At 32.2% G+C, this 20119-nt stretch overlaps 1 protein-coding gene across 4 annotated transcripts in view; it reads right to left on the reverse strand.

Moving 5' to 3' along the window:
* Nucleotides 1-20119, reverse strand: part of krz (beta-arrestin protein kurtz) — a 523564-nt gene that overhangs the window by 174338 nt on the left and 329107 nt on the right. For 3 of the 4 annotated variants that reach the window (XM_089592378.1, XM_089592377.1, XM_089592376.1), the window contains 2 exons: nucleotides 6929-7015; nucleotides 6733-6870 (listed from right to left, as the gene is read on the reverse strand). The exons of the other annotated variant lie outside the window; for it this stretch is intronic. In XM_089592378.1, the coding sequence (XP_089448504.1) occupies nucleotides 6733-6870; nucleotides 6929-7015 (225 nt within the window). The remainder of the gene's footprint in view (nucleotides 1-6732; nucleotides 6871-6928; nucleotides 7016-20119) is intronic. 4 annotated transcript variants of the gene reach the window in all.

Raw genomic sequence — 20119 nt, forward strand, 5'->3', positions numbered from 1 at the left:
TGTTTAGACATTTTGTAACTTTCAAAACGAATTTAACAAAGTAAAAGTAAACAAAGAAAAAAATACAATTACTTCTACATATTAATCAAATTTTGGTTTTGGAAGGTAAATCATGTGAGTCTTTCAGTTTACCGACACCAACCATTAGCAACTATATAAATAATTGCAATATTGAGGAAATATCTTTCAGTAAAAAAATGTTCGATATAATGTACACAAATTTAAATGAAGATCGAAGAAAAATTTTTAAAACTATTTGTGAACAAGATGAGAACGTATATTTCATAGATGGTCCTGGTGGATCCAGAAAAACCTGGTTATATAAGACACTGATTTATTACTTTATTTCTAAAGGTAAAAATATTTTGTCAATGGCTTGGACAGGAATTGTATCTGTGATACTACCAGAAGGTATGACCAGTCATAGAACTTTTCGTTTACCTCTAGACTTAGATAATATTGAAAGTGTATTTTTAGAATTTAAAACTGAAAAAAAAAATTAAGGGAAGTTGATTTAATAATATGAGACGAGGCTTCTATGATTCCGGAAAAAGCTTTAGAAATCGTTGATAGAACGTTAAGAGACTTGTGTAATACAAAACTTTGCTTTGTTGATAAATAAATAGTATTAGGAGGAGATTTTCGACACATACCTTCCAGTTATAAAAAACAGTATTAGAACTATAATAATAGAAGAAACTATTGAATCATCATTTTTATGGAACTTCTTAAAAATATTAAGATTACAAAATGATATCCGTTCTAGTAATAACAAATTTTCAAGATTATTGTTGAGAATTGGAGAAGGGGACATGGAAACATTTAACATTTCTAAATCCTGGATAACAGATGACGTCCGTACCAAAATATTTGGTATTTACAGCAACTGTTTTGACAATTATGTGATACTAACTTCACATAATAAATAAACTTTTTTTTTAAACAATAAGATTTTAAGTAAATAACATGGGGAAACTAAAACTTATTTCAGCATTGATACTGCAACATAAAGAGGTGTTGATGAATCAGATGATAATATTTATATAAGTTTTTCTGTAGAAATGGTTAACAACATTCGTAAAGGCTTGCCACCTCATGAACTTAAATTAAAAATAGGTACAATAGTAATGTTAATTCGAAATTTGAGTATATCAGACGGACTATGTAACGGTACACAATTGCGAATTACTAAATTACTGAAGTATAACGTAGAAGGCGAAATAGTAATGGGAAAAAAAATTGGTAATAAAGTTTTCATTCCAAGAATTACAATAAATACTTGAAATACTTTATCATTAACATTTATTTTATATAAAAAACGATTTCCATTAGTTGTAGCATTTGCTATGACTACAAATAAGTCTCAAGGTCAAAGTTTTGATAATGTGGGATTATACTTAAAAGAAACTTCATTTTTTCATGGTCAATTATACGTGGCTATGTCAAGATGCAAAAATAAAAATGGAATTTTTGTTCAAGTCGATAGAGAAAACAGTTTTGAGATTGAAATTATAGTTTGGAAAAAAAATTTTTGAATATAATAATGTATCTTATATTCATAAAATGATTGAATTAATATTTTTTTATGTATAGGTAAAATTTATTAATTAATAATACATATCATTAATGTATATCGTGTTCATCTATTGTACCAATTTCAGCATTAATTCAAAACAAAATAAAAAAGGACGTAAGTCTTCGTGGTTTCATCAGGCTTTATAAGATGACTCATAAAGTGATGCGAAACCTTCATTGTTTATATTAATGATACTCTAAATTTGACTTCAGTTTATGTACGTGAAAAAAAAATTGTGTATTAAAGGACTATATAAGTGATGATGATATAATAATTATGAGCACCAATATATGTGTATATATTATTTGGTTTTAAAATATTGTTAACTCCATATAAATTGGTTTTTAAACGTACTTAGTTGTATAAATAATGATGTTTTGCGCAACAATCCCCTATGAATTAATTTATGACTTTTAATTTTTTCTTGACGATGAAATAAATCATGGCAATAAGACAGTTTTGTCCAAAGATAGGTAAAGACGGTATGATCACGGTCAGGTTCCAAAAAAGTGGTGTGGGGAGGCAGTGGGGGCTATGAAAAAATTCGTGGGGGTCAATTGGAGGGCCATAGGGGGTAGGTGGGGGAATGTGGGATGTTTTGAGGAAAATGCTATACAATATTTCCATGTGATTTGGTAGGAATGTGGTAATAGACTTCAACACATTGACTGGCAAAATGCAACGTTACAAAATGCTAACAAAAAAAGTTAGCCCACTAAAAACTTTATGCTTACAAAGAAACCAAGGGATCCAGGAAATCAAAATACAATTGATTGTATTTAAGTTCAGCTGATTTTAGTATTGTGCAGTAATCTATAACTATTTGATTAAATAGTAAAACATACATTGTTATTATCCCATAAAGCCATACGTGGTTAAACCCCCTGGCTTGAATAAAGACTTATACCATACTTCTATACTATTCATATAATATTTTGTGGGAAGTCGGTGGGGGGTCATGAAAAATTGTGCGTGGGGGTCGGTGGGGCGGCTGTGGGGGGTCGGTGGGGGGCTGTTGGGGGTTTTGAGAAAAACTACAATATGTCAAAATAAGCAAGAAAATAACGGATTTTTACCTTATTTTGTGGGGGGTTGGTGGGGGGGCGGTGGGGGCAAATGGGGGGCGGTGGAGGGTTTGTGTGGAATGGCCCACTGAGTTAACTTTTTAATATAGGAAGATATATATATACATAAAATACATATACCCATACTATATAGATAAAAATGAGTGGCGTTTCACATAATCCCCCATGTCTCACAGTGGGCGATTTTGAATTTTTTTCCTCAAAACCTTATATCTCGCAAAAATCGATAGACATATAAGAAATGAAGAAAAACTATATAGAGGTCAATAAAATTTAAATCTAACCTAAAAATTAATGGTAAACATCAATTTTTCATGATTTTCTGCCTGTTTTATTGTTTTCAACATCAATTGGAATGAATATTCGCTGATTTATATATAGCTCTGACGATTTTATTTTCTATTTAATATTTACTTTATATTGAAGTAACAATTCATTCAATTGCATAATTAAATACATACATATGTAAACTTAGTACAAATTATTAATGTATACAGTTATTATTACACTTACAATGATAAAAGGACAATCTTTCTTATTCCGTACAAGAAATCATACGGACCAGAGGTATACGGAAGTATTTTGTTATACTTGAATGTATATGTACATATATATGCTTTGCGATCCAATATCCCAGATTACAGTATATCACACAGTTTGTACGAATATTATTTATTAAAAACAGCTTAACGTTTCTACATAAATGAAAGTATACGTACGTATATTTTTCTGAATATACATATGTATATATATATTTGTATGAAGGCCTTTACTTCAGGTAACTTGGCTTTAAACATAGCAAGTTTTATGAACGTAAGAAGGGAGGACTCTGTATAAGAGAAACCTGCCGTACATAAAACTTACTATGCTTAAAGCGAAATTACCCAAAGTAAGGAATAACAAACACATATATATAAATATACAGATGATTTGCTACTAGCATGTTTGTTTTGTGACAAGCCAGTTATGACTGATGCCTATTAAGTAATATCTTATTTATCTACTTCATCCTGGTCTCCTAATAAAAATGATCATGTATACATTGGTAGAATTCATACATATATATATATATATATATTACATTCACATTTATTATGAACCTTCCTTTATTGTTCACTAAAGACTAACTTAAACTTATTTTTTCATAACAACCGTACGTAACTTATGAGAAAAGTATCAATTATAAAATTTTGACTTTAAATTGAAATTTTCTGCCGCCTACGTTAAAGCCTACGTAAAGTATTGTTACTCATTAGTAGGAAGTAAGCGCACAGAGGTTGGCGCCCCAATTATATATGTATTTAATCTATACAGATATTAAACAGTAATCAACAATGTATGTGCCATTTTGATCGATGAATTTTTGCCACTTTTCTGGCAGAACCATAATTCCATTAGTATGAAACTTCTGAGGTTTTTAAGCAAAAAACAGAATCCATCGGTTTTCGCAAGTCTCTTTTAAAGCCAACTTTACACAACTAAGATAGTCCTGCAGAGATCAAAACAAATGTTAGTCAGACGGGGCAAAATGCAAGCCATTTAGTAGATGCGTTGAAGTTTTTTAGCCAAATTCTCTTAATTTTTGCCGAGTCACTAGGATATGTCTGGTCTACCGTTGTTATGATGGAAAACAACGTCTTTCTCATTGATTTATTTTGGCCGTTCCTTTTAATCGCCTGCAGCAATTTTATTAGTTCTTGAAATAAAGAGTCGAATCAATTTTTTTACCAGGTTTAAGCAACTCATGATGAATAATTCCTTTCTAATCGCACTAAACACTTACCATCACATTCCTTGGCATCAATACAGGTTTTGCAATTGTCTGTGAAGCTTCTTCAGGCTTTGACCACAATCTTTTTTGCGCAGGAGTGCCAAACATTATCTAATTTTCATCACTTGTAACTATTCATTTCAAAAATAGCTTGAGTTCAATTTGTTCGAGCAACGATTTACAAATAGAAACTTCGTTCATTAAATTTTTTTTGTTACAGAGGCTCCATCGCTTACTGCGGTAATCAATCCAGTGATGATCGATGCGATGTCACTAGACGAAAGCTTCTTTTTATGCTAGTTGAATGATGGTAATGAGGTTTGTTTTATTTTCAACTTAATCCACCTGATATTATATATAGTATACTATTTATTTATACAGTCTGCTGTTGAATAATTTAATATTAACGATTGCCAAAATTTACTGCGTTATTACCCAACGAATAAATTTAATTGAAAAATCATTTTAAAAGTTTTTATGTTATTGAACAAATCGAAATCTTTTCTATGACGCACGCTCCCTAGACCAATATGGCCGGCAGTGTTTGTCACTATACTCACAGAACGTAACTGCAGACCAAAATAGTATTTTAGCTATTTTATCAATTTTTTATCGCCAACGCCTATAAAATCACCTGGTTTCTTATAGATGAGAATGGCAGGGTTACGGTACGTATGTTTTTTTGCTTGTACATTCCATTTTAGTAGTTTAATTGATCGTAAAAAGTTTGCTTCAGGCCTTCGGCCATAAGAGGCTGTGTTAAGCGAGCTCGAAAAGTGCAGACTTTGAATTAAATTACTCTGAATTTTGATCGCCAAGCCATACTTATAAGGATACCATTGGATTCAGCCGGATCTGAACTTTAATAATATATCATTCAAAGTTCTGGTACAGTCCGTGATGGAGCCTCCTTAACTTCTGTGTAATGGAAGTAACAAGCTCATTTTGGCATCCAGCATTATGCGAATATTTTCAGATTGATTTGAGGTTACTTTTTAGTGCCATAGCTATGTTGCAAGAAAAAAAATGTCGGTCTGCCTTGAAGAATTTTATGTTTTAACAGTTAGGTGACTACGGCAAGGTTTATCTCTAACATTGAAATTTTCAGAACGAAAACGAGAAAAAATTTTCTAACACTGGCGTTTACAGAAGCGCTCACCACCATAAACATTACATAACTTTTTATGAGCCTGCGCTGCGTTTTTTTTTTTTCGGAAGTGAAAAAGCAAAATATGACAAAAATGATGACTTCTAGAATCTTCATTTTCAAAGCACAGTAACTTTTGCCTGAGCATACGAATGGTGATACTTTTATATCTACAATATTCTATAGACTGCTACCTTTCAAATGTCCTATAGTGTGGCTTTATTGAATAATTATTACAAGCAATATGCGACTTTAACGCGATCTATTAAGAAAAACCAAAATAAATTTTTTTCTGTTATATTTTTATAAGTCTGTAGCCCCACCAAATGCCTGCCAATTATCTTAAGCTCTCGCACCTTTATGTCTCTCTTACGAATTTTTATTAGTGATTTACAATGTGCTCAATCTAACTGTATAAAAATTTAAGTTCTTTCAAAACACACGATTTGTTTATATAGTGACACTATCCATACCAATTGGCTCTACACATGGTGGAAGACTTTATTATTAGCTGTAAGGGAGTTTTTAGAACTTATCTTGTAAGTCAAGTCTTGGTACTAATGCAACGCCATTCTAGGGGTCGTGAGATCGATTTACGGTGAGAACATATTGAAAGAAAAAAATGTTTTCATCGGAAAAAGTTCTTATGAAACCCTGGCTGTTTCAGGGCGGGTTTTCGTGTTAAATTTTTTTTTAGAGTGATTCCAGGATTTTTTCCTTGCCCCACAGATCTTCAGGCCTGGATAAATGCGAAACAGAGTTAGGGCTTGTAGATAAAAATTAACGAATTAAATTTCAGGCGCTGGGCAGGGAGCGGCTCCTGAAATATCGAGCTTCTCCAGAAATACTCATTAGCCTGGATCCAATGCTGCAGCATTACCAGCTTAACTGGCAAGGAGTGGGCGGTCCTGAGATGTAAAGTCTTCTTCGGGAAAAGACTACACATTGGCGTTAAGGTACACAACCAAGTGTACCTCATCTGCCTCACACGATAAAGGTAGTAGGCTGCTAAAGATAGTTATGATGCACTAAATTTTTTTTTTTCTAAGATATAATGCATAAAATAGATCAATACTTATTTTAATTTCACAAAAACTAATACTGAAAAACAGTTTTTTAAATAAATTACAACAACTGAATTAAAAATACTTACTCATCTAACTGTATAAGGTTTGTATCTTCACCATCTTCAGTCTTATAAACAGCATTAGCCAGCCCTGTAGATAAAATATTCTCCTCTTCATTTGGCTTTGGATGCATCAAAATGAACGGTAATTCAGCGACTAGTTCTCTGTAAAGTAATCGTCTTTAAAAAAAACCAGATGTATTAGAAACGGAAATAAACTCACCCTGCAAGAGCTCCTAGACACAGCTTCACTTTTACTTTGTACTGCACAATTATTCCCAGATTCTCTCGTTGTGATGGATCAGCAAATCTAATTTGAAAAATCATAATAAACTACTTAGAAAATTAGGAAAGAAATGCAAAAATAAAATTACTAGCGATTAAGATGCGAAGAAAATCTGCACCACCGAATATCTTGTGTAATATTAACAAAAATTATGTTACAAAAATGATTTATAAAATCTGAAAAAGAATTTTAATTACGTCACAAAAATTATGGACGGTATTTTTATATCGTTAAATAACATCTTTCAACTTAAATATAAATTGAAGATTAACTGGTAGTAGTGAGAGTGACCAAAGTCATTTTTAAATAACCCAGAATGTTGTATACGAATTTGTATCGAGTTAATATTAATTCCATATACACACAAATCTAAAAAATTAAAGTGTTAAAGATTTAAAGGTATAAAATGCAGGTTTTAACCACAAAAATAATTTTTATTGCAAATAGAGTTGTAAAAATTTACTTGAAAAGTTATTTATAAAGACACGTTTCAAATAATCAGTAATTTTACAGATACTATTGAACAAGCAGCTCTGAAACTTTTTGTGGTTATTTATTTATTTAAGTAGATATAATCACTACACACATAGTAACTTGTTCATTTATTAAGCTAAATAATGTTAGTTAAATGAATGAATGTATGCAATCTGAAATACCACAAAAAACCAAAAAATGTGTTTTATGCATAAGTTTCTAAAACATTAATTTAAGGTTTAAGATTTTGAAAAGTTTAGCTAAGTGATTAAATATTCTGTGAGCATAAATATTAAGGTTGATATGATAAATGCAGAATTATAATTTTTGTTTTACATACCGCCTCTTTAGTTACTCATCTTCATGATAATTTTAAACTTTTTAGATGACAATTTCAGTAATTATCTAAATTTATTAAAGATTTTTCTTCGAAAGTTAAGTCACAGTATTAACTGTCAATCAAAAAGATTCCTATAATTCTACATTGATAAAAATAAGGAATTGTATCCATTGCACCTGAACGTATTTATTTTTATTGACGTCTCAAAACATTAGGAAGTTATAATATCATTAAAATAAAAAACATGAAAAATTGTGAAACAAAAGATTTTGTAAGCGCTGGTCACCAATTCATTATGAAATTTTGTAATTTAACATGGCGAATCCAAATTTAGAGCAACTTAAGTTATATTCTATTTTGATGATTTCTTACGACCTTTAATTAAAAACTTTTTAAAGACTGAACTTTAGTATACAATGTGCCACTACGAGAAAATCTTTTTTAATTATTTCTTCTCACATATTTAACATGTATTGGTTTATTTTTTTTGAGGATTGCTATATTCTCTGTAAAACTGAAATTCATTGAAAGGCCGAAATAAGTTAATTTTATATTTTAACTTAATACAGGAGATTTTTCATTTATTTTTTTTATTTTACTTTAAATTTTACAGTTTTTTTTAACGAAATAATAAATAAAACATAACATCTCTTCCAGCTGAAATCACTGTTGATTACTAGCTTGTTGCACAAGAAGAAATATTTATTGGGATGAAAAAAAAAGAAGTTAAAGCTGAGATGTTTAGAAAAATAGTTTTTGGAAGTTAATCTTAGAGGCAGATTTCACCCTCTTAATTTGGGATTGGTCTGTTGAAAAAAACTACCAATCTTCAATTTTTTTGAATGTTTACAACACATTTAAATTTTAGGAATATTGGAGGAAGGGAAGAAAAGTTGAAGTAATAGGCTTTCAGATAATCAGTACTAATATCACCGTAGTTTTAAGACTCAGCGAAAAAAAAGGTAATTAAGTGGATTACAGTGATAAATGAGACTTTTTCCTTTAAAGTAATGTTATGAATATCTATAACCTCGACTACATAGATAATTACGTAATTGATATTTGGTCCTGATGTATTAAATATTGGTACCTTATTAATTTCTGCAAATAACAATAATGTAATATTGTGACCAGTTAGAGATGAAATTCCTCTTAATATTTTACATTCGTATATTTTGATTCCATGTATACCTATTTGCAGAGTTTTTACATATCCTATACATCCCTAGTCTCTACCACTCTTGTTTATTTCTTTTTCTTTTGATTTTATCTTCCTTTTTTCTCAAAATAAGAAGGAGAATTTTTGTATTCGGTACATATGTGATGATTTAAATTCACAGCACACATCACTCTGGTAGTTGATCTATATGAGATCCCAACTTACATCGATAGTTAAAGTACATAACAGCTTTTTGAGCCAGGGGGACTTTCCTACGCAGTAGCAGAAACAAAATACTTAGATTCAGTGGTACTAAGTATCACGAGCTCTTAGCGACATAAGATCCAGGTGATAGAGGCACCAGCTATTAGAAAAACGTACGCTAACGTAGATCTTCTGGTTTGCAAACACCCAAACAAATCTTAATCTGTATACCCTACGAGATTGCTTATTTTGACATCCACTTCGTATTTTAGCGTAATATAACAAGTATCTTTTTAAACAGGCCATTACTTTTCTCAGAAACTGCCATAGACTTTCATTCTTACTATTCTAAAAACTGCTCAAGAAGTTAACAATAAGAGATGTGTCAGGTCAAGTGACTATAGACAAGACAAATTAACGATCTTACTATTTCTTGATATGTATAGAACACAGTTTAGCATCACTCATCCTGAATCTCTATAGCATATAGTTATTCCAAAATTATCTTCTAACTGGTTGAACACAAAATTTACAACATCATTTGACTTATTTGCTAGTAAACCATTATAGATAACGACTATAAATTACTTGGGCATTATCGAATTGACTGATAAAGACACTGATTAGCACTGCTCTTTTTAAAATTATGTTTTTTCAAAAAACATTTCAATTTATTGTTTCAGCACCTTAGATTTAGTTTAAGCCCGCAGACTTACGCGACTTATTATTCTTTGCTTCACTAACACCACCACACACGCTTTTATCTTTAGGCACTTTTATGATTATTTCTTCTTTTAACTCACCGTAAAGGAATGAGGATTTGACATTGAATTAGTTTTAAAAACTCACTTGGAGTCTATTGCTTTTATTTTTTTGTGGCCTAGGAACGAGTTTCTGAATTTTAATTTTATTATGCTGTCTAAGCTCGTAGTATATGGACTTTAACCAACTTTCACCATCTGGCTCATTTATTGCCTCCTCAAACATGATAGGTAGGTAGAAATTAGTTAAGTTTATATCATACTTTGCTGATCGCTCTTATAGACTCTTCCCGTGTGCAGTTGCAACAGCATCTTTTTCTTTTGGATTCATGTCATGTACTTCGTCCTGCTTTAGTTCTTCCTCATCATCTGTTTAAAGTTCCGTTGACTTTGAGGATGACCATATTCTTGGTCAGACACTGGCCTTCCAGGGAACATCAGTTTCGCATTTGAATCTTTATCCCCTTAAAAGAGACTGTGTATTGTTGAAGACATCATTTCTGGACACATAAATTTTTCTGCTAACTGGACCAAAGAGACGATAATTGGATGAGTGATCCTGGTATAATACCACAAGTACTCTCTTTACCTATGTATCCATCTCTCTGATCCATTGCTTTGGATCATTCAAGGAGGCTTCATAACCAAAAATCCTTATATGCTGAAGGTTTCGTTTTTTGTTTGTCTAAAGCTTCGATGCTGTTTTGCTCTCACGAGATTTACTGATCTAGATCATGTTTAGCAGATCAACTGTAGCACTGATGGTCTCAGCCCACAGGCAATCAAGTAGGTCTTTGGCCTTTAGCATCCAGCGTACAGCTTCTACAACTGTACAGTTCCCTTTCTTCACTTTGCTATTTTGCTCCTGCGTATATAAAACAATGAACTCGTCCGCTATTCTGCTTTTACTTTAATACGTCTTGAATTAGCTGTTGAAGTATTTGAGACTATTGTCTGTACGCAGCACCTTTATTAGTCTGCTTAAGAGATTTCTGACACACTTGCTCACTTTAAAAATTTTTTTAAACATGTCAGACTTGTGCTTTTTAAAATATACAAACTTATAACCAGTCCAGCCATCATTGAGTAGATCAAAATAAGGTGCTCCTCTCACTAACTCTACTGGCATTGGGTCACGCATATCGTTGTGAAAAAATTCTTGCAGACTACTCGTGCACTCATACATGCGATATTTTTAGCTTAATAGTTTGACTCCCACTGAATTTGTTGTCTCTTCCAATCGCAGTACTACGTCGTTGTTCTTAAATATAACATCAAACCTGCCGATATACACTTCCCTACGGACATCAGATTATTTTTAAAGCCTGGTACATAGAGTACGTTCCCCATGCGCACTTTAAGCTACTGGCCATTCAGAAGTCCTCTTATTAACGGAGTGCTTTCTCTAGCAATAAGGCACTTATCGTCGTCACCAAAAACTATGGTGATGTCGCCTCTGGGTCGCCCTTGCTGGGACAATAAAATATACTAATGCACTGTCAGCAAGCCACACGTCCTTCCTTTTGGCTTTTGTAAGTATTTTCTGGTCTTTTTGGAAAATATTTCTAAAATTTAACCTCCCTCAGCCTATTTTTATAAGAAATACGCAGACTAGAGCGAAATATCTCTATTTTTTTCGTAAATTAGCACTCTACCTACTTTTTGTCATGATATTGTTACTTTAACTTTTGTCCACCCATTTCCACTCATTTTTAGCTTTATAAACATTATAGCATGATTTGAAAGCAAAATAAAAATTGTTTATAAGTATTCTTTTTATAAAAATGATACATACATTTGCTAAATTAGACACTAGGTAAAAAAATGTATATTATTACAAGATTTTTATACTATGATAATGTAGTAATACACGTGTTCTCACATTTTTTTGTTGTCAAGTATTGTTTTCAAAGACGTTGTTTACATCGACATGTTATTTATTTGTACATTTATGTAAAGCTTGGTCGTACTAGAACTAAGTCATAGCTCATTGAAGAAGAGTATCGTCGGTTGCCGGGATACCCAGCTTTACGACTAGCACCTCTGTTCTTGGTGCACTGCCATTGAACAACTATGGAAATCTAAAATTTGCTTGGGCCAAGTATAACCACACTCTTTTAATTCTATTGTAGTTTGCTTCGATTTCACTTCTCTGTGTTTTAAAAAGTACCCTTCTGTATGTTTTTTTATATTCACGAGACCTTTGATGTTTGATTCTAACATTATTTGACATTTTTTATTCCTTTGTAGAGAAAATATACCTACTTAGATATCAGGCTACATATTTTTTTTATGTTAAGGGTTGTTTTTACATTCTCTAAATTTTTTTCTGATTTCAGACCATTTTTTATATTCTGTAGGCTTTTATCTACAATTTTCAGAAACAATCATTTGAATTGGATGATCACAGCCAACATTATTTCATTGTAGAGAAAAATTCCATTTCATCACATTGTGCAACTCGTTCGCATACTTCCACCATGTACTTAGCATGTATATTACAAGCAAGTAATGTTTACTCATATACATTAGTCTACGTGTTAATTTGTTTTTAAAATTTGTTTGTAAATTAATTACAATAAATCTTATTTAAAATATCTAATAATTTAAAATAATTCTATATGCCCTACTCCTCATGCCTTTTCCCAAGGATGTTTTCCTAGGTTATAAATTATGCTGATACTTTATAAAGAGATTGTCTGGTATTTAGCAACTTAACTTCAGCTACCTTTTCTTTATCCTTACTTAAAGCTTGCTTTTTTTTAATCGTACACAATCTTTATCATAAACACTGCACATTAAGATTTCCTAACATTAAATACCAAGCAAGTATGAGCTACCCTGTACTTTATACAGCAGATCACGTTACAACTCGTGTGTTAAATTATATACAGTAGTAAACTGTTCACTCAAACTTTTGCAGAAGGTAATGGAGGCAGGTTTTGGGCATTAAAACTTATTCATGGGAAAATAACAGCATGCAAGCATATCTATTTATTAATTTAATCAAATTAAAGATAAGCTAATAAGATTTTTTTGTGTCTATACATACTCATATAATACAGAAAGTGGAGCAAAGTAGCCCCCGAAATAAGCCCCCGAAACCCCCACGTTTTCCGATACCCCTATTGAGTCATAAGGCTCCTACATTTTTGAAATACCCCACTTATCAAGAGAACCACTAATAACTTGTTTTTACATGTGTTATACCTTTAGTGCCACTTCACTAAATGAAAGACCCCAATACTCCTTCACGGACCCACCGCACTTTTTTTCTGACCCCTTTCAGCCTCTACCATAGAACCTCTCCTTTCTCACACAATAAAATTCCTAAGCCTGTTGATTTTGTAGTCATTCAAGGCAATTTTGCCGCTCAACATGACTTTCAGCCTTATCATATTATCATCACATTCAAAAAATCACCCCTCTGCTTTCCCGCAACCCCTTCCTTAAAGTCATCGAATGGTAGTTATCACCGTTACAGAACCGTGTAGTGTTATTTACTACACAATTATTGGACTGCAACACACGAATATTTTTAACGTGGATATTACAGACTTATTACTGTACATAGTATTATTTACAGCAACAAAGATAAATAAATAACTAAGAAAGAAAAATAGTAATTTTGGTATTTGGTATTTGAATAAAACAGAATTTTGTTATAGTATTTTGGATCGATGATCCAACTATCCTAGATATTTGGTAAAATAATTATTTTACTCTTTTTGTTAACGTTTATAAATGTAACGTTGTTATAATTTTATTGATTTTATAGGGTAAAGATTATCTACAATTTCACATTTACTACATCATTTACGCTTGTAAACAATGCCTAATGGTGCATATGCATGAAAAAATTATGAAAAAGGAGAAGTTGAAAGACCGGAATTGAACTCATTTAGTCCTCAGTCACTAGCTGAGTACGGTGTTCTAGTGATCTCAGCGGTAGACGAATGCACTTGACACTCCTCCTTTTTTCCTAACTTTTTAATCCATGTGCACGAGAAGGTGTTGTACACATGTATGCGTAATATAATATTTATGAAATTTTAAACAATACAAACACAATAAAATCAAGGAAATTCTAACAACTTTCTATCTAAAAATTTAAATAAAAAGGTAAACACGATCATTTCACTATGTACTTATCGAGTTTATGATCTAGGGATGGCTCATTTTTACATTGCTCATTGAATTCCTTCGCTGTAACTCCTTCTAATACACGGCATCAATATTGCAACCACATGATTAGTAATCACGTAAGGAGCACGTATTAGTTATGTTCATCTACGGTTAAGTACACTAAAACACGTACTGATGAGTTCATTAAGTGGTCAAAAACGAAACAAGTTCAATTTCTTTTCTATAGTTTCTTCTTTTTTCTTAATTTTCTAGTACATTAGCATGATAAGGTGTTGTACACATGCGTGCACAATGAGTTATACGTGCAATTGTAGCTAATATACATCTTATAAGGTTAATAAAACCCTAACAATACATCTAAAAATTTTCTTGGTACTGTTGAGTGTCAGGTAAGTAAAATAAATGAATTTGATTTATGCACGGAGAGGGGCTAGAAAGATTAGAACCAGCGATACCTATCGTCTTTTATTTGCACTCATTGCAGCATGAAATTTACTGCTGCCTATCACGGGTTTTTTTGATACCAGCTCCGAGAAAAACACTTTAACATTGGTATACTTCCACTAGTACCAAAAAATTCCGTGCTAGGCAGCAGTAAATCTCATGCTGCAGTGGATAAAAATAAGATACGGTAGGTGTCACTGGTTAAGATGATTCTAACTCCTCTCCATATGTATTTTAGCATATTGTTAATGAAAAAAAACCGTTATTGTTATATAGTTTTATTCAAAGATTCATTTACTCTTGATGTTCAACTATGTTATGATTCATGCAGATAAGTATTTGTTGGAAATCAACAAAAAAATATAATGTCATAAATACTTTCAATAAAATAAATATCTGAGAATGATGAAAAATTAGCAAAAAAAAGGAAATATATATTATTCTTGAAAGATACATCATTTTTCAATTATAATTAAAAAGCTAAACAGTTGCTGTCTACTTATCGTATCCTATGAAAATAGAAGTAACTGTGTATACAAATTAAGGAAATTATTTTATAAGAAATACTTTCGAGCACCAACTTTACACTTCTAACTAAACACGAAATTATTATAATTTTGATTAAGTTTTAAAGTAAAAACATTTTGTAACTACGAAGTTAATGTTTTTTTCTTAAAAAGTTTTGGTAAATTTTTTTCGATTGATTATTTATAAATCTTATAATTATCTCAGAAAAATCCAACAATCTGTTGGTATTCTAAGCTATTGCCACATAGAGGCATTCGTCCAATCACGTTTGACTGCATCTGGTGTTGTTCAAAGTCGTAGCTTGTTTTCTGCTACCCACCTTAAATATATTAACTCCCAAACACATCCTGTACATTTACAATTTTATGTTGTTCATTCAAGGTTTGCACATGAACAGCGAAGATCAAGGCACGATTTTGACGGACGTTATCGCGTGTAAGTAGCCGTGGCCTCACAGAAATTAAAGATTGAAACGTTGATAAAAAAAATAACATAATCACATGTTTGTTTTATTATTTTAGTCTGAAATACTTGCACCTGTATTCTTGAACAAATTGTTCGTGGAGATAAGAAGGAAGATTATAACGAGCGGCGTTGCACAGTGGGCTAAAAAGCCCAAAAAATTCTCAAAATCGGTGCTTCCAATGGGTATTCACTCAAATCAAATGATTTTGGGCTTATTTTATTCGTTAGATGATATCCTACAATGATCCGAGTCCCTCGGACGTGTAACGACTTCTTATATATATGTTTTTTAGGTATATATAGAGCAAATTTTGACAGTCAAAATACTCTGGATATATAAAACGATCTTAAAGTAGACCGATTTGTACGAATATGGGTATACAGGAGTTTTTGGGTTCACTGATCACAAATCTGATGTCAGAATGGCCAATTTCAATGTGGCGGATCCAAGATGGCGGCCAAAATTATCAAAAATCAACCGATTTGTACCAAATTTAATATTCAGGGGTTTCTCGGGTCGCTGAGCACAAATTCGGGGTCAAGTTAGCCAAATTCAAGATGGCGGATTCAAGATGGCGGCAAAATTTATCAAAAATCAACCGATTTGTGTCAAGTTTGGTTTACAAGGTGATTGTGGATTGCTGATTACGAATCCGTGGTCTAATTAGCCAAGTTCGAAACGTTGGATCCAAGATGGCGGCGAATATAATAAAAAATCAACCAATTTGTACAAATTGCAGTAAGATTCCATTCACTTTATTCCAGAAAGCCCAAAAACGGCTAAAATTCCTACTTTTTACGAATTCTCACTCCACCCATCTAATGTTGGACTTATTTTGTTCCTTAGATAATAGACTACAAGGATTTAACTCTCAGGGTTAAAAAAATCTGTCCTGTACATGCAAATGAGGTGTATGTACATATATATACATGATTATGGAGAATTCGGAAAATCAACTGGCTTTCTATTGATAAAGACAGAATGTTATTTGAGTACATCCATATATTGGGTTTTTTCTGTTGAATTTCAACAACTTTATACTTTCCATATGTTGATGCAAACCTTTGTATGCACATACGTTTGGCATTATACAGTAACTGTAATGGAAAACAAGTTTTTGTTAACTGTACGGGAATAGCTATTGAGATGAGGTTCATCAATGTAACACATTGGGTACTTATTTTTGATAAAATTTACTATTCCAATAACATGCACACATTTAAATGTTTATACACAAAATCATACACACACTTATAGTAAATACACTATAATGCATGGACTATAGGTATTAAACATCTTTTTCCCAGCACCTTTGTATTTGCGTACAGTGATTGTTTTAACTGCCAAAAATCCCATGAATATTTCTGGTTTATCTTCTTGCAACAGATTATGCTTTTTGTAACATATCTTTAATGATTTTGTTGAAGAAATAAAATAAACATAGATGTGTATTATTTTTAATAGTTATTTACACGAGCTATAATTTTTCCAACAATGATTTACCTTAATTCGAACGAGAAACATCGAAAAAACTAAAAATAATGGGAACGGTTTTACATTAATTAACAGCTTTTTTTTATTGCAACAAGGTTTTGTTTAATGTGAGGGAGCGAACAAAAATTGTTATTTCTAGTCTTCCTTGCTTGTTTCTAAAGGTAATGCGAATTTTCTTAGATTCAGAGGTTGTGAGCACACATGACCATGAAACACCTGTCCAGTTTTATTTGCAATCTTTACCAAACATAGCGTATTTTTTAATAAAATTAATACCATTAATTACATAAAGATACATCTTTAATACTCAAATACAAGGTTATGTTCTTACGCAACTAAAATTCTTTATTTCTCCGCCACGAAGTTTTTGTGTATGTATAGGTGCATGTTCTTATTCTTAGTGCAATCATCTATGTAGAGTAAGAATTATTTTATAATTAAAATAAAACGTGCAAACATTTTTTTACGTCTTTCTCTTGTAAAATCATTAATGTAAACAAGATATGCAAGAAACGTTAAACTATTAAATACTTTTTCTGTATTCCACTAATTACAATAATAAGATTGATGTAATGTACATTTGTTAAACATACAAACAATTTGACATTAGGACTGCGACGAATACAGACATATTTCGAAGGCTGATGATGCATTCCGATCCATTATTTTCTATGTCTCGAGCTAAATTTTGAGGAACAAAACAGATCCTGACAGGAGAAATGCTATCATTATTAAAATCTAAAAACACAAAAGGAAAAGCCTGTCTCTGGTCAAAGGAATTGATAGTTCGTCGATGGATGATAAATGTAGAGATGACACGACGACAAATTATGCATCGGGTAAAGATAAAATGTATACTAATCGTAATAATACTGATAATGATGATAATTGTGATGATGAAAATGATAAAAGTGATAAATAAAATTTGTAATATTAGATTTTAGAATGTGGAAAAATAAATTTACAACTGAAATGCAAAAGAATCGTTTCTTTTTTAAATTAACAAATAAACTGATAAGAATATTAATAAATACGTTAAATCTTCTACCGTGTTTATATGTACTGAATTAAATAAATGTATATTTATACAAACATATAGACAATTCAGATTAGTGTTTGGAAGTCAGTATTGCTCAATGCCGAATGAAAAGATAAAACTCCAATCCGATTGTATATAATCTGTCTCGAACCAAATAGAATAAAAAGAAGAGAACAGAAATACGGAGTACAAACACTAATATCAATCACCAGAATTCGTTAAATAATTCGTCACTATTTTCAAATTTTTAATGTAAGTGATAAAAACCTGTTTCGATTGAACACGGATAAGTTAGTAGTTGTATATAGAATAATACACAAAAGTAAAGTGCAAATAGTGCATATAAAGGTTTGCATCAACATATGGAAAAGTATAAAGTTGTCATTGAATTAGATGTATCGTGCTTTCAATGTTAAAGGCTATAGAAACAAGATTTTAAAAGTTTTTTAAATTCATCCGTCCAAAAAACAATAAAAACGTTCTAAAGGTAGAGGAGGGGCGATCTGTAAGATACAAAACAAAAATTATTCATCGATTTAAAGGAAGGAAACATAAGATATGTACTTTAGTCTGATACGTTCTAAATAGACTATAGATTTTAATAAATTTTATTTGCTGTCCGATAAATGGAGAGAAATGCTCCAAATACCCAAATACAATTTTTTTTCAGGTTTTTGACAGCCAAGATAATAAAAAGTGCTTTTATAAGTAAATTTCAACAGAAAAAAGCCAAGATATGGATGTACTCAAATAACATTCTGTCTTTATCGATAGAAAGCAAGTTGATTTTCCGAATTTTCCATAATTATGTATATATATGTACATACGCATCATTTGCATGTACAGAACAGATTTTTTTAACCCTTAGAGTTAAATCCTTGTAGTCTATTATCTAAGGAACAAAATAAGCCCAAAATTAAATGGATATAGTGAGAATTTGTAAAAAGTAGGAATTTTAGCCGTTTTTGGGCTTTCTGGAATCAAGTGAATAAAATCTTACTGCAATTTGTACAAATTGGTTGATTTTTTATGATATTCGCCACCATCTTGGATCCAACGTTTCGAATTTGGCTAATTAGACCATGAATTCGTAATCAGCGATCCATAATCACCTTGTAAACCAAACTTGATACAAATCGGTTGATTTTTCATGAATTTTGCCGCCATCTTGGATTCGCCATCTTGAATTTGGCTAACTTGACCCTGAATTCGTGCTCAGCGACCCGAAAAACCCCTAAATACCAAATTTGGTACAAATCGGTTGATTTTTGATAATTTTGGCCGCCATCTTGGATCCGCCACATTGAAATTGGCCATTCTGACATCAGATTCATGATCAGCAAACCCAAAAACCTCAGTATACCCATGTTTGTACAAATCGGTCTACTTTAACAACGTTTTATACATCTAGAGTATTTTGACTATCAAAATTTGCTCTATATATACCTCAAAAATATGTATATGAGAAGTCGTTACACGTCTAAAGGACTCGGATCATTGTAGGATATCATCTCACGAATAAAATAAGCCCATTAGCTCAGTGGTAAGCGTGCTTGTTGCTGATACAACGCTGTTCTAGGGGTCGTGGGTTTGATTTCCGGTGAATGCAGATTTTTTCCAAAACTGTTTTCATCGGGAAAAGTTTCTATGTAACCTTTGCTGTTTCAGGGCGGGTTTTTCCGTGGAATTTTCCTCCAAAGTAATTCCAGGATTTTTTCCTTGTCCCACAGGTTTTCGGGCCTGGGTGAATGCGAAACAGTATAAGGGCTGTAGGTAGAGATTAGCGGACCCAATGCCAGGCGTCGGGCAGGAATCGCCGGCCTTACCGGCGAGGAGTGGCCCCTGAAACACGGGGCTTCTCCGGGGATGCTAATTAGCCTGGATCCGATGCTTCGGCAGAGAGCGCCAGCCTAACCGGCGAGGAGTGGACGTCCTGGAATAATTGAGTCTTCTCCGGGTAAAGGCTACACAGTGGTGAGTGGACCCGATGCACCATCGGTGCAGAGAGTGTCAGCTTAACTGGTAAGGTGTTCCACCAGAGATACTCACACTGTGCCCATGGATTCAGGTAGG

The sequence above is a fragment of the Copidosoma floridanum genome, unplaced genomic scaffold (genome assembly GCF_036245765.1).
Source record: "Copidosoma floridanum isolate Cflo_tuat_1 unplaced genomic scaffold, Cflo_Japanese_pri ptg000016l, whole genome shotgun sequence".
NCBI lineage: Eukaryota > Metazoa > Arthropoda > Insecta > Hymenoptera > Encyrtidae > Copidosoma > Copidosoma floridanum.